This window comes from Mytilus californianus, unplaced genomic scaffold (genome assembly GCF_021869535.1).
Source record: "Mytilus californianus isolate M0D057914Y unplaced genomic scaffold, xbMytCali1.0.p SCAF_3, whole genome shotgun sequence".
Taxonomy (NCBI): Eukaryota; Metazoa; Mollusca; class Bivalvia; order Mytilida; family Mytilidae; genus Mytilus; species Mytilus californianus.
The window spans coordinates 63209375-63235419 of record NW_026262679.1 but is presented as its reverse complement, the minus strand read 5'-3'; the positions used below and the strand labels follow the sequence as shown (position 1 = coordinate 63235419).

At 31.3% G+C, this 26045-nt stretch overlaps 3 protein-coding genes across 5 annotated transcripts in view; 2 read left to right on the top strand and 1 right to left on the bottom strand.

The window, feature by feature from the left end:
* The window catches only part of LOC127733110 (tudor domain-containing 6-like), a 102053-nt gene extending 94741 nt beyond the window's left edge, over positions 1-7312 (bottom strand). For both annotated transcript variants that reach the window (XM_052242392.1, XM_052242393.1), the window contains exon 1: positions 7169-7312. The gene's annotated coding sequence lies outside the window, so the exon portion shown is untranslated. The remainder of the gene's footprint in view (positions 1-7168) is intronic.
* The window catches only part of LOC127733126 (TNFAIP3-interacting protein 2-like), a 205881-nt gene that overhangs the window by 166798 nt on the left and 13038 nt on the right, over positions 1-26045 (top strand). The gene's annotated exons all lie outside the window — the stretch shown is intronic.
* Positions 7726-26045, top strand: part of LOC127733118 (protein FAM184A-like) — a 31358-nt gene continuing 13038 nt past the window's right edge. The window contains exons 1-14 of one of the 2 annotated variants that reach the window (XM_052242414.1): positions 7726-7926; positions 10256-11128; positions 12412-12532; positions 13903-14084; positions 14594-14800; positions 16662-16784; positions 17319-17330; positions 18315-18476; positions 19350-19471; positions 20687-20837; positions 21386-21598; positions 22171-22324; positions 23054-23181; positions 23554-23738. In XM_052242414.1, the coding sequence (XP_052098374.1) occupies positions 7786-7926; positions 10256-11128; positions 12412-12532; positions 13903-14084; positions 14594-14800; positions 16662-16784; positions 17319-17330; positions 18315-18476; positions 19350-19471; positions 20687-20837; positions 21386-21598; positions 22171-22324; positions 23054-23181; positions 23554-23738 (2774 nt within the window). In that variant the 5' untranslated portion in view covers positions 7726-7785. The remainder of the gene's footprint in view (positions 7927-10255; positions 11129-12411; positions 12533-13902; positions 14085-14593; positions 14801-16661; positions 16785-17318; positions 17331-18314; positions 18477-19349; positions 19472-20686; positions 20838-21385; positions 21599-22170; positions 22325-23053; positions 23182-23553; positions 23739-26045) is intronic. The other variant, XM_052242416.1, reaches the window with a different exon arrangement.

Below are 26045 nucleotides of genomic sequence, written 5' to 3'. Positions count from 1 at the left end.
ATCACGCTGCCATTGCCACGTGGCGAGATTTTCTTGTCAACTATTTTATGCATTCCCTGAAAATCAGCATTTCTAATGCGACTTCTTTTTTTTTAAAACATATTATAAGACGATTTTAAGGCTCACTGGCTTGTCCCCTACTGCTAAAACCCTTTTAATTTGAATATTTTGAAGATTTTGTATCTCGATTGTCATGTCCGCTGCGTCAGTTTCCTGCATTTCTTTTTTACCCAGTTCATTACACATGCGCCGGAAACATGTTGTAAACAATAACATGAGTTTCCTCCGTTTTTATGATAGACCACAGGGGTTTGTTACAATTTGCCGAGTTTACTATCCATACGAACCCCGAAAAAATTTGTATGGATAGTAAACCTGGCAAATTGTAACAAACCCCTGTGATGGGGCTGTGCCTGGTCAAAAACGGAAGGCCGATGATGAAAGTACAGGATGAATCCATGAACTCAAATAAAATACTAGATTATGCCAAAGAGGAATAAATTAAGATAAAGTCTTAAAAATGAAGTTTTATTCAATGTGATTAAACATGCAAAAGAAAAGTGTAGTACGAGATAGTAGTTTTGGTTACTTCATTTATCATAGTCAAAGCACTCAGAATGCAGGATTTTGCATCTAATTTTTCAAAAATTTTATGGGGGGGGGATGCCCCTATACCCCCTAGCAAGTTCGCAGCACTTTGCGCTGCTCACCGGTGATAATAAGTAGGTCCTGTAACAGCAATGAAGGTCCAGTAAAAAATATTTGTTACTGGACCTCCTGACCTGTTAAAACAATTTAAGTTTGGCTGGGTCTGCTGAAGTTTTAAAGGTGTTTACCTGAAAATGCCTGTTCAGTTCATGTTGGTTTTCAGTGTTTGTAATTTTAAAATGTTTTTACTTCACAAGAAACTTGGTTTGTGTTAAACTGCTTGTTTAAACTTTATTCTGGCTGATAAAATAAAATATTTTTCCTACCTACCAACCCTGCAGTCTGAAGGTACAGTCGGAAAACTGCAAACAAACATATTTTTAAGGTTGGCCCTATTAGAACAATAAAGAAAATTGGAATTTTAAAATAATAAATAACATCATTAAAATATGTTGAACACAATGATTTATTTCTTCCCAATTCATACGTTATACGACACATTTTACCCAATTGCCTAGGGCCCAGGCCCCATTTGAAAAAGGGTAGGAAAATCACTGGGAAGCAAGGTTGGGCGGTAAATACCACCCCAGGTATTTACCAGTGGTATTTACCGGTATTTACCGCCCCGGTCAATACTCCTCAAGTGGTCAATACTGGCAAATACTGGACAATTGAAATTTTCGTTGTTCTTTTGACAGATTTTACTATCAATGTTAGTTAAATCTTAGTTGATGGGGGAAATTATTTTAACTTTATTCATATGGCATGATTCAGTTTATAATAAAATGCTCCGCAGGGCGCAGCTTGATACGACCGCAGAGGTCGAACCCTGAACAGTTGGGGGAAGTATGGACACAACATTCAAGCTTGATACAGCTTTGGATTTGGATTGTGATTAAATATTTGACACAGCATAGGTTTCTAACACAGATTGAATGTGGTCTAAGAACTTAAAAATTTTAAATTGGACATTCACCTATTATGGTCCAATATCCAAAATCTAAATACATGGTTAGATTCAGCATATCAAAGAACCCCAAGAATTCAATTTTTGATGAAATCAAACAAAGTTTAATTTTGGACCCTTTTGACCTCAATGTGGACAAAGTTGATAACGGGGCCCAAAAATCAAAAATCTAAATACATGGTTAGATTCAGCATATCAAAGAACCCCATATATTCAATTTTTGTTGAAATCAAACAAAGTTTAATTTTGGACCCCGATTTGGACCAACTTGAAAACTGGGCCCATAATCAAAAATCTAAATACATGTTTAGATTCAGCATATCAAAGAACCCTAAGAATTCAATTTTTGTTAAAATCAAACTAAGTTTAATTTTGGACCCTTTGGACCTTAATGTAGACCAATTTGAAAACGGAACCAAAAATTAAAAATCTAAATACACGGTTAGATTCGGCATATCAAAGAACCCCAATAATTCAATTTTTGATGAAATCAAACAAAGTTTAATTTTGGACCCTTTTGACCTCAATGTGGACAAAGTTGATAACGGGGCCAAAAAATCAAAAATCTAAATACATGGTTAGATTCAGCATATCAAAGAACCCCATATATTCAATTTTTGTTGAAATCAAACAAAGTTTAATTTTGGACCCCGATATGGACCAACTTGAAAACTGGGCCCATAATCAAAAATCTAAATACATGTTTAGATTCAGCATATCAAAGAACCCTAAGAATTCAATTTTTGTTAAAATCAAACTAAGTTTAATTTTGGACCCTTTGGACCTTAATGTAGACCAATTTGAAAACGGAACCAAAATTTAAGAATCTAAATACACAGTTAGATTCGGCATATCAAAGAACCCCAATAATTCAATTTTTGATGAAATCAAACAAAGTTTAATTTTGGACCCTTTGGACCTCAATGTGGACCAATTTAAAAACGGGGCCCAAAATCCAAAAACTAAATACACGGTTAGATTCAGCATATTAAAGAACCCCATGAAATCAAGAATAAAACCCCATTGAAATTGGTCAAGAAATAAGCAATTTATAGGAAGTATCTTCTTTTGCACAATCCTGTGCTATTAAATATTTCTTGCTATTGCGCAATACTGTACAATTGACAATTTCTTGCTATTGCGCAATATTGTGCTATTGGATATTTCTTGCTATTGCGCAATACTGTGCAATTGAAGATTTCTTGCTATTGCCCAATACTGTGCAATTAAAGATTTCTTGCTATTGTGCAATACTGTGCAATTGAAAATGTCTTGCTATTGCACAATACTTATTATATAATAATTTACACATCCTGTTTGGTGTGTATCTCCTACCATATCATTATTATTTGATTTTAAATATAAATCAGAAATAACCAACTTAAAATGGAAAATTTTAAAAGAAACAAAAAAGGAAAAAAAGAAAAAAAAGGAAAAAAAAATAAATCCCCCCCCAAAATTTTTTGAACCCCCATTATGATTCATCACCCCCAAACTCAATCCCAGCCTTCCCTTTGTGGTATGGTACCTTGCAGTACAATTTCAGAGAGATCCATACACTTGAACACAAGTTATTGTCTGGAAACTAGAAAAAAATGTGTTTTTTGGCCCCTTTTTGGCCCCAAATTCCTAAACGTTTAGGGCAATTACCCCCAAACTCAAACCCAGCTTTCCCTTTGTGATATGGAACCTTGTAGTACAATTTCAGAAAGATCCATACACTTACACACAAGTTATTGTCATGAAACTAGAAAAATGCTTGTTTTTTGCCCCTTTTTTGGCCCCTAATTCCTAAAATTTGGAGGCAATTACCCCCAAAATCAATCCCAGCATTCCTTTAGTGATATGGAACCTTGTGGTACAATGTCAGAGAGATCCATACACTAACACACAAGTTATGTCTGGAAGTTACAAAAATGCTTATTTTTGGCCCCTTTTTGGCCCCTAATTCCTTTACTGTTATTACCATAACCCCCAAAATCAATCCCAACCTTCTTTTTGTGGTATTGAACCTTGTGGTAAAATTTCATAAAGATCCATTCACTTAAACTAAAGTTAGAGTGCGAAAACCAATGTGTCTTCGGACGACGACGCCAACGTCATACCAATATACGACCACAAAAATTTTTTTGCGGTCGTATAAAAAGGATTGATATTGGTATGTTTTATCAACTATTAGCATGAATAATCACTTATTCAGTTCTTATGGGTAATGATATAACATAGTTTAGGTAGGGATATAAAATTGCTATATCAGTTATTCAGGAACATATATATTGACGGGACTTGACACTACCTGATTGTAGTCGATTTTATCATCGTGCCATAGTTAATAAAGATACGATACAGAAACGGACATGTGTTAAAAACGGACTCGCTATTATCCTAATAATTTTTGATATTATCAATAAAATGTCATTCAAACTAGTTTTACAGTGATGCTAGTGTATCAAACTTGTATTCTGTCACTTCAAATTTGTTAAAATCGAAAGCATTTCATCACAGAATTGTGCAGAATGCAAACCAGGTAATAAAAAAATGGCGGCCATTGCCGCGATGATTTACAAATTCCCAAACTATTGTAAAACACTTCACATCAAATAAATCAAACTTATTTTGGTAATTTTATATAACAAAATATATCTACTAAATGATAAAACTTGTATTTATTTACAAGTAGAGTTATGTGGTTTATTAGTTGAGCAGTTCTGATAGTTTTTCAGTCAGACGCTACCAAAATCCGTAAATCTCGGGAAGTCTCGGGGAGTCCGAGATTTTATCAATTTTATACTGAAAAGCGTATCAGATTCATTTCCCGTTAGATATAATGTTCCCAGAGTTATTTCAACATGTATAAAATATATATATTTTTTTCTTGAAAAGGTTTGATTTTTACAGGTAAATAGAATTACAGGTGACTAGATTATCAGGGCATTACCTATTATATGGCAAGCAGGTGTCAAAAGTTTATTCAATATTACAACTGTCCCCTAATAAATATTGACATTATAAACAGGAAAAAAGTCATAAAAGTTATTTTTGAAGACTGTTTAAAACAATTATTTTATTCCTGACTATTCAACTGCATGATAAATATCTTCTAAAACTAAATACAGAAAATGGAAATTTTGAAGGATCTATACTTTGGCTGCTGTTTTTCTTTTTCTTTAATTTTATTCTAATAATCACTGTCCATGGTGTGTTCATGTAAAATTTCAATTTATATAAGAAAAGATAACATTAAAAAAGTCTAATTTTGACTTAAAAACTTTCATATTTTCATGACTAACAGTTATTGAATGTAGGGCTAAATATCACAGGACAGAAAGTCACAATGTAATTTTGAAAGAACTGTTTATTTGATTAAGAAAAGACTAATTTTCAAGACATTGTTTTATTACATTTGATGAAATAACTGTTAAGAAAACAAGCTGTCATAGTCTTTTTCTTGACTGGCTTCATGGTACCAAAAAATATCCTTTGTAGGATTAATATTTAATAAATCTTCATTTAACCATGTTCATTATCAATCTCATAAACATAACAATGAATTCATTTCAAGAATTTTCCCTTACATATTCAAAAACTTGTTAATTAATTGTGAGTTTTTGTCCTTACAATGTAGTAAATAAGTGACTTTCTGTCCTGTGAATATATTTGTCCATTTACCCTGTAGTTGACCAGGTAGTGACTGTATTTAATAGTAATATCTTATCAAAATTTCAATTGACCAGTATTTGCCAGTATTTCCCGGTATTTACCGCCGGCCTGGTCAATACTAGTATTGTCCGCTTTTTTGCCAACCTTGCTGGGAAGTCAAGGAATTAGAAATTCAATGGTTTGGAAAAAGGTCAGTAATTATCGTCACAAGTGTGTTATTCTGTTAGAGGGAAATTCTCAAGGTACGTGAAACATGTTTTATTGTAAAGATAAATCAATTACCGGCAGACTGATGTGTGTTTGTTCGGGAGAAATGCAAGGGAATACTAGAAATATCGGTTGAACCGAACACATAGAAAATTTTCGTTAGCTACCTTGTGATATTTAGTACAAGTGTGGATAGTAAACCCCCCATTGGCAGAAACAAGTGCCTGTGATTTTTGTCCTTACCTGTTCAACTACTATGGGCGTTGCTATTTGAGTATAAACAATATATATTCATGCTGAAAATATAGTCAAAATACGCTATTTTAAATAAATACAAGTTTTAAGACAATAATTCTTGGGAGGTCACATAGGCTTACAATAAACTGCTTCGCTGAGCGCAACTGGATACGCCCGCAGAGGTCCAACCCTGAACAGTTGGGGCAAAAATGGACACAATATTCAAGCTTGATACCGGTCTGAATTTTGATTGTAATTAAATATTTGATATATTATAGGTTTCTGAATAAATGTAGTCAAAGAACTTGAAATTGGTTATATGAAAGATTTCTTGCTGTTGTGCAATACACTGTGCTGTTGCGTAATACTTAGTGAATCTGTTGTCAGACTATAAACAAATAAAATCTTATAACTCTGAAACATAAAATCGAAAATTTATAAAAATCAAAAGCATGAAAAGGGAGCTTACAAAAATAGATATGAACAATTTACCAAAGTTTCATAAAAAATGCTGAAAGCACTTGAGTTATTGTCCGAAAACTGGAAAATTCCCCTTTTTGTAATGAATAAAACCCCATAAATCGGAAACGTATAGTCTGAGTTATAAAAATCAAATGGGAGCTCATGTCGATAGACATTAGCAATTCACCAAAGTTTCTTGCAAATTGGTGAAATTGTTTTGGGGTTATTGTCTGAAAACTGGAAAATCCCCCCTTTTTTAATGAATAAAACCCCAAAACTTGGAAACGGTAAATCTGAAATTTATAAAAAATGAAAAGCTCACGTCAATAGATATAAACATCTCACCGAAGGGGAGCTTAAGTCAATAGATATCGAACAATTCACAAAAAATTCTTGCAAATTGGTGAAATTGTTTTTGAGTCATTGTCCGAAAACTGGAAAATCCCCCCCCCCCCCTTTTCAATGAATAAAACCCCAAAACTCGGAAACAGTAAATCTTAAATTTATAAAAAACGAAAGGGAGCTTATGTCAATAGATATAAACAATTCACCAAAGTTTCAACTTTCATGCAAATTGGTGAAATTGTTTTTGAGTTATTGTCCGAAAACTGGAAAATCCCCCCTTTTTAAATGAATAAAACCCCAAAACTTGGAAATGGTATATCTGAAATTTAACAAAAAAGAAAGGGAGCTCACGTCAATAGATATAAACAATTCACCAAAGTTTCATGCATATTGGTTAAAGCGTTTTTGAATTAATTTAATGTAAGACATGTTGACGACGGACGGACGGACGTACAGCCGGTCAACGGTATACCATAATACGTCCCGTAACCGGGCGTATAAAAATGACCATTCTTTCCCGCCATAAAATTTCAGGAAACCGAAAGTGTCGTGTGGTTATAATTTACTTTCCTTTTCAGTTTATCTTGTTTTAAGTTGTTAACATATAACATTTGTATGTTAATGGCTATAACCAGTCATTACCTCATCTATTACAACTCTTCACAAACAAATTGAAATTGTGTTCTTTTCCAAATTTTTACTTTAGTATGCAACTTCTGCAACTTGACAAACTGATGGAGCACATGCAACTTTGTTGATGAGAAAAACGTTTGAATGGAAGGAAGTGCCAAGATACTCTTCAAGCGTAAAAAAGAATGAGAACACATATTTATTTCTTATGATAAAGACAAAGAATATCGAATGTCCTCGTTATTTTATGGAAAACACCAAAAGAGTTCCTGTCTGTTGATTTCGACGCATTGTGCTTGATTTATAAATTAGTTATACTTTTAGCGAAAATATCAAGCTGCTATTATTTAACTAAACAATTACAGTTTGTCCATGATATCAAAAACTATATGTGTTCATTTATGTATTGCTTAGCAACAAGTACACTAAAGAACTAATTTTTAGCGTATGAATATGAGGAAAATGAAAATAACAGAAGAAATAAAATGTTAATAACCACTAAAAAGTGATGGTTCTAGTCACATTCATTGTTCATACTTGGTTCTTGCGAAATATTTGTAAAATGTAAAAAATCAAAAGATTTGACAAGTAATGTTACTAAGAACTATTTCACCAACCGAATTTTAATCATGGCGGCCAGTGCCAAAATGTCATTCAACTATTACCAAAATGGAAAATATGGAACTCTACCTGCTAATCCACAGAAGGATATGGAGGTCACAAATGACATGCATCTTAAGATGTCAAAGAAAATTGCTCAGCTCACAAAGGTTCCTCACATTTGTACTTTTCGTTTATAACAACAACTTTGTAAAAAAAGGGGGAAGTGTTTATTTTTTTTTTTACACGGTTGACATTATTTTTGGAATATCTGTGATAGGGTTTGACAAAATAAGGAAACTTTGGAATGGGGAGCGAGGCTGGAGTAGAAGGGAAGTAAATAATGTCTGTGAGGGGTTTGACAGGGATAAGGGAGGGTGCAAGACAACTCAACCCAAATACAACTTGGACTGTCATAAAATGATTAAGTCAACTCAGAATGTCTACACTTCCAACTTAGACAATGTATGAAAGAAAAGTATTGACTATATAATAATGATCAAATGAGCGTCTACGAAAAAGACAACTCAGACCGTCTATGACAGCTATTCCCATGAAACTAATTGTCATAACATATATGTAATTTTCATTTTTCTCTATTTTTAATTTGTATATACATTCTTTAACAAAAGTGATAAACACCACTTACGAACTTTAGTCCTACATACCTATGTTATTGCCATATACATGTAAGATATATATTTTCGTCTGTATGCACTAATTCTTCAATAAACTTGTTTGGTGTTTCAAAAAATGACAGCATCAGTTGCTTTAAAGAAAACAGGTACTTAATAAATGTTCTTTGTATGTTGGCTATACGCAGATTGTACATTTTTTGGCATACTATCTATTTTTGAAATTCTACTTTGTCCTAAAAGAGATATTAGATTTCTCTAATATATCATTTTTGTAAGTTTTGTGTTAGGCTATAATTTGGGTAGAAACAAACATAGATTTTCTTTCATCCCTTTTTTTTTTTATCTTTTTCTGAGATCAGGATTGAATACTGTTGCCACTATAAATTTAGTACCAAAGGTTTATTTACTATTTTATTAGTTTCTTTAAACAGGGTTTCTCTGTTTGTATTTATTGTCTGCTTACATTGAATTAAAGAGACATGAGAAGAATTCATTGCATCACAGATCAACAGCAAATCATGCCTGTTTGTCTCTTTAATTTGAAAATTTTGAAATTAAGTGCTTTGCAGTGTTCTAGGATTTTTATACATATGCAACTTTCACTTTTCCAAGGGAAGGTTGGTATCAAAAATTCACTTTTCCACAAGTTTTATGAACTTTCCCTGAATTTTATTTTATTTTAAAAATGTTTTCATAATTTTGTTATTCCTTTTATCGCATGTTTATACATGTAGTTCGATTTGAAATTATGAACTCTGTTATTTCCTTTGAAATAAATTAGTTTGTTTAACTAGCTTGTGATTGTGTTGATAATTCATTGTCATGTTCATCTAGAGATACAAAACATTTGATGGAATATATTAATTTGATTTGAAATATATTAATTTTAGTTTGACACATGTCTATTTAGTTCATATAAATGTGACATTACATCAGTAATTCAAATATATTGGCACAAAAAAGGGATAATATCGTCAAACATTACACGCAAAAAATCATAAATTTGAGATCCGGATATTAAATCTTTTACCGTTTGCGTTCCGTTTATTAAGTTTTTGAGTCTAGATCGGATGGATACTTGACATCACAAATTTTCCTTGCTTAGCTGGCAAGCGTATTTATGACGGTGATCTCGAAACACATGCACACGTTTTTCTCCCCTAGACTTTAGAACCCCTGCATGATTTACACCAACAACAACGATCTTATTTGAGACTTTGATTGAAATAAAATAATACAAACGGTTACAACAATTGTTTGAATTGTATGAATAGGAAGTTTCTGTAATTTAATTTTTCTTGCCCACGGACAACAAAGGTTTGAATTTCCACTTTCCCGTGACCTAAATCAACTTGCCACGGGTGACGGGAAAGGGGAATTCTAGAACACTGCTTTGAAGTTGCTGTTTTATTTTCAGAACTATTAAACAGCTTGATTCATCGCTTATGTTGGTGATGACCGTGTATAATAGTATAATTATTTGTTCCTGGTTCACCCAGTAATTTAGTATAAAAAAACTTAAAAAAGGTGTTTTAGGTATGGTTGAGAAAGGGCAAAACATGTCATTTATATCAAACAATGTTTTTTTGTTTTGCCATCAATTTCTCTTCAAAATCTCTGTATTATGTATGGGATATGACAGGTATTTTCCATTCATGTATTTGAATACCTGGCTTTCAATTATAATGAACTAATTCAGCTTTTATAAAAAAAATATTTGGGTCTCACTAAAACGAAAAGGGTCTGACAAGGAGGACAAGTCTGTCTGTCCTACAAATAAAATAAGATTTCAACGGCGCTTTGGTTAGTATTATGATTATAAATCTTCAGTTAACAATCAATAAATTTATTTTATTTCTAGGTCATTTATGCCCTTAACACCAAGAATGACGAACATGACGGTGCAATTCAGAGTCTTAAAGACCAACACGAAGAAGAAATGCAAAAAATTTTGTCTGAAACGAAAGATAAAATTATGGTATTCAAACGGAAACTTGATGAGGACATTGACTACAGAAGTAAAATCACTCATCTAGAGAACACACTTTTCGAACTTGAAAAACACAAAAAAGATTCTATGCAACAATTTGAATCATTTAAACGTCAAGCTGACGACAGAGAGATGAAATTAAAGAAAGAAAATTCAGAAAAAATGCTATCAGTGTCACATGATGTTTTATTGGCAAAGAAAGATTTTGAAGACCAGTTAGCTAAATTTGATGCATGGAAAAAAGTGGTTGATTTAGAAAAAGAGAAAAGTTTACAAGACTTGAAAAAAGTACATGAAAAAGAAATGGAGGATGTTAGACAGTTTCATCGGGGTCAAAACAGTGATTGGTTAAATGAGGTGGCAAAGGTCGAAAATAAATACAAAAGTGAAGTTGAGGAATTAAATTCAAAAATTGAACAGTTAAATGCAGACAAAAGTAAATTATCAGAAGACTATGAACAAAAACTGAGCAAAGCTCAGGCATTTTATGAAAAAGAATTAGCCGCTATTAAAAATTCTAAAGACGTAAATCAAGAACAATTGTCAGCTGCGTTACGAGAAGAACAAGAGCGATTGAAAAAGGAATTTGCAGTACAACAAAATGAAATGAAAAAAAGAATTGACAGTTTAGTTGAACAGTTATCTTTAAGTGAAGATGAAACTGAAAAATATAAAAAACAACTTGCAGATTTAGAATCAAGTTTAAATGATAAGGATGAAAATTCTTCTGCATTGCAACAACAGGTTTGTAAACACGAGATAACAAAAGCGATAATTTTCCTCTCTCGGACTCATGATCTACGGTTCTCTAATTCTAGTTTAAGTCAAAATTTACAGTGTATATATGCACATTTTTCTTAACTTTTTAAGTCCAGATACAATGTAACAATTTCAGTAAAATTCATAGGAGTATGATTATCATGGTTTATAGTCATGGAATTGTAATTTCTAAAGTAAAGTTTCTACAATATAGATAGCTGCAATTTCTTTTTCACTTAGTCCAAAATATCTTTTTTAGTTCACATTCAAACTTACATGTATAAAACCTAAATTATACCAAGACTTTTATAATGATCTTTTTCTTTTATTTACTGTCAGCATATTCTTTCAACATTAAATTTTAGGGCAGAGGGAGGGGAGCAAAATTCCTTTAAATCTGTGTGTATTTTTGAAAAGAATGTAATTGGCTAGTTTATTTTAAAACAAAAAATAATAATAACAAAAAAGTTTATCATAACAATGTTACATCCATGTACTATTACCAATGGGCTACCAGTTTGCAAATATCTACCTCTACTGTGAGTAAAACAAATACTAATTCTTAAACAATGTTTACAGGGGCAGATGTAGGGTTTGATAAAAGAGTGAAATTGTCTTTAACGTTACAAATAGGTCTGAGCATAGAGACGAATGTTACGTCGATTGTATGGAAAAAATGATTTTTTTTATTCAGACATTTGTACGTCCTCTATACCCCATCTGAATCTGTTGATGGCGAAAAAAGAGGTGAACATGATAAAATACATCTGTAATTAATGTTATTCATCATGACAAAGTTTAAAGAAATTGATTTAAACTGAAGAAACCATTATAGGGGTTACCATTTATATATTCATGAATATCAATAAAAGGAGATATTAGATAAACATCAATGAAACAGTAACTCAACAGCCTTAAAAAACATCCACATTTCTGTGATAGTCATTTACTAAGTCACTTACATAAAAATCTCCTGCCTGTCTAAAGTAAATTTAAAGATGTTATTTTGTATAAGTTTGTTCTGGAAACCAATTGATTGTTGGTGTTTTAACGCCACTTTTAAGCGCCACATTTGGGCTATTTCGTGGCGGCCAGTTTTTATTGGTGGAGGAAGCCGGAGTGCCCGGAGAAAACCTGGAAACCAATAGTCATATCTTTGGATCATCAGGGGGAATGCAGGTTTTGACAAAAATTGTAACCATAATAAAGGGTTTTAAATATGTACATGTATAATGTATCATATTTATTATCAGTTAAATGTTTTGTAGCTGAAGGATGCCAAACAGAAAGCTTCAGAAGCAATGACAAAGTTAAAAGAAATAGAATCAGAATTGATGGTAACTAAAGAAAGATGTCAAGAACAAGCCAAAGACTTACTCACCAAATCTGGTAGGTTTTCGGAAAGCATAAAAATGGAATCAAAATCTGTCAAACTGAAAGGATTTTCTTGATTTATCTTTAGTGTTAGGATGGTGAAATGTTGATAACTAGGAACTCCAAAGATGTATAAACAATACAAGTAAACGAAAGGGACATAAATGTAAAAAATTCTACATGTATACATGAAATGAAAAATATAAACATCAATTTTGACAGATTAATGTGGTCATCATGGTCATGGTGGTAATACATGTTTTTAAATACTGTTATAAATGTACATATAAGTAATGTGCTCTGAAAGTCTTTTTTATTGTTAAAGATGACCAAACTGTTCAATTGAAATGATAGAGAGGCAAATCATTATAATACAAAACCAAAATAATAAGGACTTGCAAAATATATTGCATCTTTATCATGTTCAATACATCTTCAAGGCTAAGTCTTTGTAATCTTTTTGCAAGAATATTGCAATGAATATATATTCTTTTGTCAATGTTTTCTTGTCCAAACACTTTAGTCCTGGGGAAATCATCTTCAAAATCAGTGACAGCTGCTATTAGCTACTGCTGTCACATTTATTATTTTTGTATTTGTAATTTGCAACATAAATTTAAAAACATGTATGTTCTAATGCAATGTTTGACACAGTCTATGCTAAAAACTATATACACACAAGCCTCTGAAAGCTCATTTCAAGAATATACTCCTATATGTCTAACCAATTTTTTCACCAGCCCCAACCAATTTTTACTAGTCAGCAACTGAGGGCTAATGATTTTCAGCACAAACAGAAAACAGTTAATAACACTATAAAGCAGTACCAAAACAAGTAAGCTTTTTTACCATGTGAGCATCTTTATGAATAATATCTCTGCTGCGAGAATATATTAAAGTTTCATATCTAATGAATATACTATAAATGGCATTTCTGGTCAAATTTTCAATATTTTTTATCATATTTGCACACATCCAAATTAATTATCACTGTGATGCAAACCAAATGCATAACAAGCCTTTGCATACCCTCCAAACAAATACAATTACATTTTATATTGAAGTTCCAAGTTGCCAGTTAAGGCCATACCACACCTGAATTAACACTGTATAACATGATCAAAATGAATACTCAAACTTTCACATATATGGTAAAGTTCATCACTATAAACATATTTCAATCTGCAAAAAGTTCATGCATATTTAGAATTGAGAGAGTTACGTAAGGTTTTTCTCATATGTTTGAAGCCTTGAATAACTAGAATCCAATCCAGTTTTCATGGTACAAAGTCTAAATCTTAACTAAATTTGTATAATGTAGGGAAAAAGATAATCTTCAGATTGATAATTAATAGTATTTACAAAATTATTTTTTTTATTTTCAGGTCAAATTGGAGAATTAGAAGGTACAAATATCCAAAAAACATCCAAGATTGCAGATTTACAAAAGGAAATAAGTCGGTTAAAGGACAGACTATCATGGCTAGAATCAGAGAGAAAAACACTTGAAAGTGAAAAAGATTCATTGTCTGAAGAAAAGTTGTCACAACTAAGATCTCTTGAACAGGTATCTAATTTTTGTAATGAAATAGAATTGTTGTTTGTTAATCAAAAACAAAGTCAATAATTAAAGACTTTAAAATAAAATTACATTTATGTTTCTTCGAAATATAAAGTTTGCAAGTAGTGCTAAAGTAAAATGTCTTGAATACCATATCGACTTTTCATTGTTATGTTTTTTGGTAAACAAGCTATTTTATTTTCAGTCTTATATGTTTTCAGTAGCATTTATTTCAATAAGTCTTGTCTCTGTATAAGTTAAATCAGTAACTATTTAATGGAAATAGTAAGACACACATTTAGGGTCGAAGTTAGAATATGAAATTGCCTACCATAAGTAGCTTTGTTAAGGTTTCATATTAACCATCTTCATATTTTTACATTGAGTTTTTACTTTTTTCTGATCTTTTGACAAATCTGATCAAGATTCAATAAATTGATTTCTTAATTCTGAAAATAACGATTACTGAATTGATTTAGAAATTTTAATATGAACATAAACATTGAAATTTTCAGTCATTGGAGGACCTGTCTTTAGAAAAAGAGACATTAGTCACACGTTATGAGAGAGAAATACAGAAACTAGTAGAAAAATCGGAAACACAGATCAAAGAACTGGCAGAGAAACATGCAAGAGAGATGCTGGAACTGAAAAAGTCAACTGAGACAGAAATGACTCAACAAAAACAAAAGGCAGAGAATGACTTATCAGAATGTAAACAGGTAATTGTTCAGTGTTGGCCACAAACAGAATGTTTCAGGTAGGCACAAACAAAATGTAAACAAAGAATTTTTCAGTTGTTAAGGTCTTTGGGTTGGAACAGCAAGTCCTTTAGAGTATGATAAGCCAAGTCAGCCATTCAGTTTTCACAGGGATGATTTTGATATTTGAGAAATTTTAAGTTGAAATAAAATAAGAATTTGCACAGCTTGTTCCTTAGAAAATGTTTGCATCTTCTGTTATGCTTTCTATTGTTAATTGCTCCTACATTTGATGTTTTTGACTTTCCATTATTTGGTACTAAGCTCCACTGACAAGAAATTAATTTTCAAAATATGCATAACAACAAAATTATTTTCATTTACCTGTGTATAATATGACGCAGGTTTCTTCAAAAGTGATGATTTTCTATAAATTGTTTGAAATTTCACAGTGATATTATACTTTAACTTTGTTTAAGCCTGTTTATTTACTTTTGACTTAATTATTTATCCCTTGTAATTTTTCATTAACTGTGTATTTGCATTCAGGTGTCACAGGTCAAATTTATGCGTTCATTGTGTGTTAATTTACGTTTTTTGATTGAGTTAAGCCTTCCAATTGATATTTTATAGTATGTTTTTCTATGTTGTGATGTTATACTATTGTTTCAGAAAAGGGAGAAGGTTTGGTACCATTAAAACGTTTAATCCCGCTGCAAATGTTTGCACCTGTCCTAAGTCAGGAATCTGATTACAGTAGTTGTCGTCTGTTTATGTAGTTCATACGTGTTTCTCGTTTCTCGTTTTTATAGACCGTTGGTTTTTCTGTTTGAATGGTTTTACACTAGTAATTTTTTGGGGCCCTTTATAGCTTGCTGTTCGGTGTGAGCAAATGCTCCGTGTTGAAGGCCGTACCTTGACCTATAATGGTTTACTTTTATAAATTGTAACTTGGATGGAGAGTTGTCTCATTGGCACTCATACCACATCTTCCTATATCTATAAACATAGTGCATCAAATAAGCTTTGATATATAATGGCAGCATGCTTAATACAATTGCAAGAGATTTTGTGTTCAATCTGAGCCCAGTCACCTCAATGACTGTAAATCGGCATTTTCTGCTTCCTCAGCAAGTAAATGACATTTAGGAGTAAAGTAAAATACTGATTAGCTCATAGTCACAATAATGTGTCAAGGTAGGGTGACATGTTTTCCTGAGGACCTTAACTTGTGAACTTACACACATTTAGAAGGAATAATAATGATGACACTGAACATGTCATTCTTGATAACAAAATTCCATGAAATCTTGTAGAATCTGCTATATTAACTTATGAATTTTATAACGAATATCCCAAAAACTTTAATGAGCTATATTTTTATCAAAACGGATATCTCATGTTTATTTATTTTTTTTCGATTCAATGATTACTACCAATTTTTCTGAAAATGAAATTTATTTTCATAGATTTAATTTATAAATTTATGGGATGGAAAAACATATGAAAATTCCCATGCTTTGGTGAAAAAGAAAAATGTTGCAGGGGTTAAAAGAATAAATGTTATCATACTCATGTTAAAAAGTTACTTTAATCTAATGAAATTTATTTATCAACAACATATTGTTTTTTAAGAAATCAGTTATAGTTCAATGAGCCAAAGTTGTATGCAAAATTTGAGCAAAATCTGTGACATAGCCCATTTACTGTAACTTGAGCTTAAAAAGTTACTTTAATCATGCATAGATAATAAAAAAAAAGTCAACATGGTCCTAAGTGAATTTTATGCACTATGGAATCAGTTAAACATTTTACAAAACTCATGTAAGGAATAAATTTTGTAACTTCTAATTATTTTAAGTGCTATTTTGACTGTTTTCAGCAATTGAAGAAGAAATACACTGACGACACCACACATCTGATATTTGAAAAAGATAAACTGAAGGATGAATATGAAAGGATAAAATCAGAATTGACAGTTAGATTAGAAAATTCTGAAAAAGAGGTAGGACTTACAATCTTAGTATATAAATGATAGCAAAGAATCTTTTAATTACTAGACATCCTTATAAGAAGTTAATAAGTAGCAGATTCGTTTGTGTGGAGTGAAAGCTTTATTTTAACAACTGAACTAAGGGCTCCAGTCTAAAAAAAATTAAGGTTATTCTTAGGACTTTGTTATTTGTTTTGCCTTCACTTTATAATTACAATATTTGATGTACAACTGAAAATCATTGCATAGTCTTGCAATGAGGTTTTATACTCAAAATTAACTAACGGACACAAACTACAGTATTCTCTTTTATTAGAATCAGAAATTATAAATCTCTAATTGTATATGCATGAAAAAATAAAATTGTAATATTTAACAAAAATAATTGAAAAAAGCCTCTACGATTTCAACAGTAATATTTTATAAAAGGTATAACATACGATCAGAAGTTCATAACTCGGAGTTCTGCTATGGTATATTAGATAATCGTAAGGCTTGAAAAATACACTTTTATAACTATTAACATATAATGATCTATTTATACAGTTAAGCAGAACGGTTTGTTTTTTATTACCATTGTGGGGATAAGTTTTCGGCTGAGGGTTATTAGAAATTAGAATGGACGATCACACCAAATATAAGATAGATCACAACAAATAAATTTGGAACTGTTTTATTGTGCTGAAATTAAAAAATTTAGCCTACATAATAATGTATGTTTATTCAATATTCAGTTTTCTTTTTAATAATTTCTATTTAAACAGAAGTATATCACAGATTGACAATCTCTTTACAACTCCTTAGCTTGCAGGTGTACTGTTAACCAATTGCCAAAATAAAAAATGCCATAACTTTTTATATACTTTTAAAACCTTAACTGCTAAATTTGACACCTGCAAAAATTACCTGCTATATAGTATAATACATATCTCAAGTTCTTTAGCATTAAATACTATTAGCACATAAATTGTTTTTTCAGCTTGGGTTTTTATATCAGTTGTGATGTTGAATTTTGTATCTTTATTGATTTGATGGATTTTCTTTCTGCACGACTATAGTTTGCATTTATATTGAACATAAATGTTTATAAACAATATCAGATTTTTCTGCAAAATTGAATTAAAAAAAGGAACATCAAATATATCTGGGTGATTATGTTATGTGCACCTATTCAAATCACAGTATGTATATAAAGTATGAGGTTTTTTAATGGTAGATCTTTAAGAATGACACATCAGATTTATTTCAGACTACTGGGCATGTCTATGTGCAAATTTTTCTAAGAGTAAAAAGCAGAATAAATTTTAAAAAAAAAGAGATAATTCCAAATCATTGTATGTGTTATAGTAAGATTTTGAATTCACTAGACTGATTTTTTAAGGAAAATGGTTTTTAAATGTTTTGAAGAAAGAATTTATTTGAATGAACATTTTTGTTGAATTTGTGATGTCAATGAAATACTATTTAAGCAACGAAAATTTTCACAAATAAATGTTTTATAAAAGTATTACATTGTAAAGTAATGACAAATATCTCTTCCAGGTTGCAAGACTGAATGCTATACTACAAGACAGTGAGGCTGGTCTGGGATCTGCATCAAGTAAGATAAACAGTCTAAAAGATGCTTCAATGCAACTTCAGACAGAACTGGAGAAGACAAGAAATGAACTTAGAACAGCCAAAAATGATGCCGCAACTTATAAAGTGAGTCATTGCCCTTCTGACAGGGTCAAAGTTGAAGTTGTCTTAAAACTCCATCACTTTAACGAAAAGTATTGACTAGGAAAAGTAAGGGGGGGGGGGGGGGGGGGGGGGGTTGTCAGTGAGAGTTGAATTTTAATGAAAAAAAATGTACTCTTGAATGTATAGTGGGTGAGGGCTTGGATGATAATATTTATAATATGAAGCATATTATCTAAATATTTGAAGGAAAATAAATTATCTTGAAAGTAAGATTATTGGAAATGTACTCTGATGCCTTGTCTAAATGTCTCATGAGTCCTGACTCCTGTGGTAACATGCTAACTGTAATGAATTTGAACTATATTGTAACATTAAAAACTTAGACTTGAAAATTGGAATTTTTAGCTTCTTCAGGAGGCTTGCAGCATATAGGAGCCATAGCAAAGACAAACCTTTATCTGTTATTATTTGACCTTTTTCATTTGAAGTCTAGCTTAGCATCTTCATTTAGTACAAAGTTAGCCAAGACTAATGGGCTCATAGTCAGAATAACATGGATGTAAAGGTTGTCTTATTGCAGACTTACTCCCATGAGCTGGTTCCTTTAAAATCTAACGTAGCACATCACAGAAATATTCTTTTATTTTGATATATAAATATGGATTGAATAGATAGCATCCTATTGACCGTTAACATTCTTTATGATACTTTTTCATATCTTATGATATATTATGATTTTTTGACCACCGGTTTTTATTGTTTTTTGGCTCCCTTAAGAGCACTGTCAGATGACACTTAATATGAAATTTGCAATGTTAATGATTTTAAATGTAGGATCAATTAGTTGTTTTATACATTTTGTGAAATAGTCTTATAAAAATTGTATAATTTCAGGCTGAACTTGATAAATTACGAGCAATGTATGACAGTAAAATGAAAGAAGCCAAATTAGATCTACAGAATCAACTAGATAAATTATCTAAGGATTTGGAGGGTAAATGGTCAGAAACATTAAGGTAAGCAGTTATAGGCAAGATATTCAAGAAAGTGTCGAGATGAAGAATAGCAATAAAAGCTGTTCCTTTGCTAAATTGTTACTGGTATCTCATTTCCATCCATCCCATATCACTTTATTTCCTAGAAAGAAATTTTTATCTTATTATATTGGAGATCCCTTATTTATGGATATCTATTTTAAGGAAACTGAACAAAGAAGTGTATGTATAACCTGATGAAATGATTTTTTTCTGTGATTTGTCATGTAAAATTTTTGAATCCACAAGTAAAAGTAGTTTTACAGAAATTTAACATGCTCAGATTAAATGATTTATTATACCCCACTCAAAATAAGGGGGTATATCGGTTTATGTATGTCCGTCTGTCCCATAATATTTTGGTAGCATTTTCACAGGAACGGAGCTATCTGAAATTTGGTATCATGCTTCATGTTAGCATGCTATACTGTGTGATGCATTTTCAGATTCATTTTCATAATTACTAGCTTTACACAGTGAAAATGCCAAAGAATGACAAAAAAATCAAAATATGAATGCACCATTTAAAAAAAAGTTGCAGTTTGTCTGATGGGGTAATAGTCACTTTCTCAAATTCTTTAAATTTGTTCACCTTCAAGTCTTTCTGTTTTATTGATGGTGGAAACTGGAATGCTTAGATAATGATTTACTAAGTAATTGATAAACTAAAAAAAAAAAATACAGATATATCAAGTCTATTTTGGGGTGTTTGCAATTGACTGGAACAAGTCTCATACCCATATTTCAATTGTTATAGGTATACACTTTGTCTATTTTTGAAGACTTTTTTTTATATTGTTGGGTTGCTGTCTCATTTACATATACCCCACATCTCTTTTTATTCATAAAATTATTTGTACAGGTAGATGTAAATCATTTACATTTACCAGTGGACTATTGAGTCACCTTGCATAACATTTTACAATTACTCTGCATTTATAAATACCACTGAAAGATCATAATCTTAATGTAGATCAGAATATTTCACCTTTTCTTCTTATAATAAGAAAAAATAAATATCTTTTCTGTAATTGATGACCAGATAATACAGTTAGACCCATTTTTCATGGCTCAAAAGAAGGCTGAATATGTGGTCAAGGAGATTATATTGTTAACTTTATCTTACCTCTGATAAGGAATTTTCTGTGCAATTTGAGAACGTAATGTAGAAGTTTAGATGTCTTTTTTTCATTCCAGAACTGAAACATCTAGATTAAAACATGACATCACACAGCAGAAGGATGATGAAAGAAAAGCTGCTTTGCAGCAATTGTCAAAACTTAAAGATGAGGAAATGAAAGCAAGCAAAGCTGGCTGGGAAAAAATCATTGCTGAGATGCAGAAACAGGTAATCCCATAAAATTGGACTGTTAACTTAGTTTTTGTCTCCTAAGATACTTATTTTTTTTCGCAATTTGAATTGAACTCATAGAATTTAAATAAGACTTCTTTGTATAAACTTATGAAACCATTGATAAATAAAGATTTGAAAGAAATTATTTTCAAATCTGAACTATTGTTATTGTAATATCTTGGTTATATAGGTAGACAGATCTAAAGTATCACTTTTACACATATGAAACATATGTAAACTTTTGAAATTTATTTAGTTTTGCCCTGTTATGTAATATTAGTGCCTTAAAAGACAACATACTGTATGAGAAGTAAAAAGAAATTTAATATTTGTGTCTGGATATTTATTTGAAAAAGCAACATGCATATAATAAATGATAGACTCTTGGCAAATTTTGCTTTGAGGTCCAGTAATAATGATGCTTTGGAAGGTTATTTAAATTTTGCTTTAGTGCATTCATGTATCTATAAAAATCCTGGTTAAGTTGTAAGCAACTAAAAATCAAAGAATCCACAGTTCTTAATGATAGTTACCTTTAACAGATGGCCATTATGGAAAGTAAAATATCAAAGAGTTACTCTGAATCCGCTGAGGAAATAGAGAGATTGCGGAAGGAGGCTGAAGAAGAGAAAAGAAAACTAGAGAGGAAGATTGTCGAGGCTGAAGAAGAATATTCACAAAATGTCAAACTTATGGAGTCCTCACATGAACAAGAAAAAGAAAGGTTACTGAGACAGAAAAATCAAGATGCTGAGGTAAGAATCATTGCTTAAAATAACAGGTCATTTACCTGTCTATATTCCTGCCTGAGGCAAGTAATATTCTTGGCAATATAGACAAGTGTGATGGTATAGTGAAAGATATATCATACTGTGGCTTCATTAATATTCATGGGATACCAATTTTCATGGAATTCGTGGGTAAAGATAAACCACAAATTTAGATGTTCAACGAAGTACCGATTGTCTATAGGACTATATGCAGAGTTGATCAAAAACACGAAATCAAATATCCACGAAAATACAATTTTTTTCAATCCACGAAAATTGGTAACCACGAAAATGAATGAATCCATAGTAATCATTTATGAAAATATTGTTTTGGACAGACTTGCATTTTATGAAAGTTTATTATTAAACTCTGAAAGATTTTGCTTTCTTTTAAGCACTTCTTAGAACAAACATTAACCAGTCAGAAGCATAAAGGAATATATCAGTTGGTCAGCAACCTAACAACAAAATTCAAAACATGTTGCTTGGTTTTTTTAGAAAGAAAAATAAGAAATATTCATTTACATTTCAAAAACTTATTTATGACTTTATTCCAGGAATTAGAGAGAAGAATGAAGTCAGCACATATGGAAGATATGCAAGTTCATTTGACAGCTCATAAAGCAGCTGTAGAAGGAGTAAAATCAGAAGCAGAAGATAAACGTCTGGCTGATCTGGAATCACAGTCAAAGAAACACAATGAAAAAATTGGTATGAATTAAAAGATATGTGAACACATTAATGAGATATTAGTACAACTCAATAAATATCTAAGATCATAATAATCTTTAATTGTCGGGCAAACATCCATATCATATTGCAATCTCTAAATGGAACTAGTTTTAGATAAGTAATTTTTTAACTTGCAAGTTTTACTTTAACCATTGTTTTAGGTATAGTTAAGGTTCTAATCAATGAACACTGACTTATATAATAATATGAGGGTTTAACTTTTATTTTATAAGTATTACTTTTCTTTGATTTTAATAATTAAAAGGTACATATATTCTTTGATTTTAATATAAATTTAGTTATTACTGTTCTGTGATTTTGATAATTTATACAATAAAAGTAAGAATGTATTTCTTTTTTTTTTTAAATTAAATCCAGAAATTTTGAAAGCAATTTCTTGTACCATGTATAGATTCACATTGTAAACAAAATGAAATATAAAAAAGAAAAATTTGCCTTTGAGATGGCAGGAAATTAGACTACAAAAAAAACAACAGAAAATCCTGAAACTTCATTAAAGGGACCTGTGAGTGAAGTCTTTGGGTTACTCTTTTCATGAACAATGAATATATGTATTATTTTGATGACAAAAAATAAGAAGAATTGAGATGAAATAAAGAATGCTTTTTGTATAAAACAGACCGAATAAAAGGGGTTCAGGTGAAGTTTTTTTTTTGTGTAATGTAATATTGGTATTATAACTTTTAGCTAATGTACGAGATGAGCTATCCACTCAGCATCAACAGTTTGTAGATGAAGTAGAAAAAAGCCATGCTTCACAGATGCATACAGCTAGGATAGAATTAGAGAGATCGATAGAAATTTCAAGGCAGAAGGTATGGACTTATTTTCTACATTAAGAAAGAATTTGTTTTACAATAAAACTTGCATAGAATAAAGCAAAGCATACATTTTTGCAACAAAATAATTTGAAACATTTCAATGCATGAAGTAGTGTAGCATTACAAATGATAAAAAAAACCTTTACCACTGGGGTCCCTCTTTTGGCAATGTTAATCACTGCCTCCTACTTCATACTCATACAAAGTGAACAAGATATAGGCTAATAAATTGTTTTCATGGATTTCTTGCTGAATAAAAGAATAAATTTACCAATGAAATACACAATTATCATTGGTTTAAGATGTGCAAGGTCTGAACCACAAGATAAGTGAGCCTTAATGTATGAATTACTTCTGTGTATTTAGGACAAAGATCATCAAATGAAAACAGAAGAGTTACAAAGTGAAATAGGCCATAGAGAAAGACATATAAACAACCTGAAAGATGAAATACATGATCTGAAAGACAATATTGAAAGATTACTTAGGGAGTTGGAGGGCAAAGGGAAAGAAATACTCAAAGTCAGGAGTGATGCTAACCTACAAATCAAGTATGTACATTAACTCTTTCAAACTATGAAAATAATTAATTGCAGACACAGATTCATAGGAGTCCGCAACAGGGCTTCCAAAATGGTCACAATTGCTGGACAAATATAAATTTATCGGACATTGTTTGTTTGGGCCAAGCATGAATCAGACATCCTATTTAGGTTTGCCATTTTAACGTTCGTGTTATTCAGAAAAATCAACCATTTTGACTTGACCTTGTTCCTTAAACAGTATCACACTTTTCTGGTCATATAAGTGACAGTACCCTATAAACAAGCCCTACTATAATTCCCTCTCATTACAATCAAGGTTAACTTAGTGTCTAACAGGTATATTTACATGGGCGCGTTGCATTTGCGCCAATTTTTGCAAAATCCAATCTTTCATTTGCGCCACTAGGTTATATTTCATTGGTGCCAAAAAATAAAACTACAGTTGCGCCATTGTACAGGTAGCATATAACGGAAAAGTTTAAAATATTCATTGCTACATCGTGAATAAGAATCTTTTTTAGTGTACATGAGTACATACAAGCTGTTGCTTACATGTCTTGTTCCAGAACAAACTTTTGGTTTTACTCCAGTGTATAGTGCTTTTTTTTAGATTTTATGATCTTGTTAATTTATAAGAGAACTGTGTTTTAACATTATTATGAAAAGTTTCTTTTGAATAAAACTATTTTTTATACTATTTACCTGTATTTACCTGTTTTATTGGCGCAAATGAAATGTTTATTTTGGCGCAAATGAAATATAGTTTGTTGCGCAAATGAAAGATTATTTTGGCGCAAAAGCAAAGCACCAATTTACCTGTGATCACCTGTGTCAAGTAAACAAATTGTACCGGACATCAATCCAACATTTTGGAAGCTATTTTTTTTTTTATCAAAATTAAAAAAATTCCTGGTTTAAATCTAATTTTAGCAAAACTGATTTAGACTATCAGAAAAAACATATTTGAAACAAAAAGATCATTTATTTACAAAGGTGGTAAAAAAGTTTAACAGACAGAACTAGGTAGATTGAAATATTACAAGTGTGCACATGTACACAAGTGTGATATTTATTATTTCATAATGTCTCCGAATTCATCCAAATTATAAAAATGTCACTTACACCCCATAATCTTACGTTCATCTCAAGTATTTTTCCTAAGAAATAACGTGGAAAGAACTGCTTAATCTCAATAATGCTAGATAAAAATACCTGGATTTTGCACAAATGTCTCCGTTCCGCGTTCTATCGTCGTCAAGTAAATATCCAGTATTGGAAAACGTGTTTATCAAATAACTAAGCTGGTCCTCGACTGACTAATACACTATGTTAAGTCTGCAGATATATGCCAATTCGAACCATACACTATCAATTTGATTGTTAATGTCATACATGGAATTTATATAAAATCTGAAAAAGTATGAAGTCTATGAAGTTTATCTTCCTTTAATAGCTTGATGGCTTTATCATATGGTTATTTCCATCTTTTGTTATGGGGGAACCTGTCTAAAGGGATAAAAAAACGGGATTGAAAAAAATGTCCTGCTGGCTCAAATATTTTTTGGAAGCCCTGGTCAGCAACCATATTCATCACTCTAGAACAAGATAACTGTATGAAAAAATATGGTATTTCTTATTGGGAATAAATGTTATTTAAAAAAAAAAAAATTTCACATGCCCTTAATCTGATTCTTGGAATTGTCCAGTGTCTGGAAAACATAATTATACTGGCAGTGATAGGGAAGGACATGCGCCTTGTGCCAATTGCGCTTATCGACCAGAAATGGCGCATAGAGTGACAAATGTAAGCGCCCGCGTGGCGCATGATATTTTTCACTTCGTTTTGAAACGTTGAGATATCGTCAAATGGATTTCCGATCGTATTTCGTACCGCCATGTGTGAGTACACAACTGTGTAGTGTTTACTCCAATGATAGGAGCACCTATATATTTTTGGGACGTCTCGGGTGTTTTCCTATGGTAATAATAGCAACATGCGGTATGACTGATAACCCAAAAAACATAATTAACCATTATTCATGATATAATTTTTTTATAAACAACTTTAAATTTGTGAAAATTGGCTAGTACCTAATTATAATCTTTTAAGTAAGCTTGCTATTATTTCGATTGAAAAATCCAAAAGCCTTTTTATGAATAGCATAGTATTTGTCTCCATAAAAGGGGCTTAACTGTCCTTGTCAATTTTTTTGGTCTTTGGCTCGTTTTGACATTTTGTAAACATGCCTTCAGCGAATTTTTGTTGTGTCTTATCAATTAACGTTGCTCTCTACTGTTATTCTTGTCATCGTG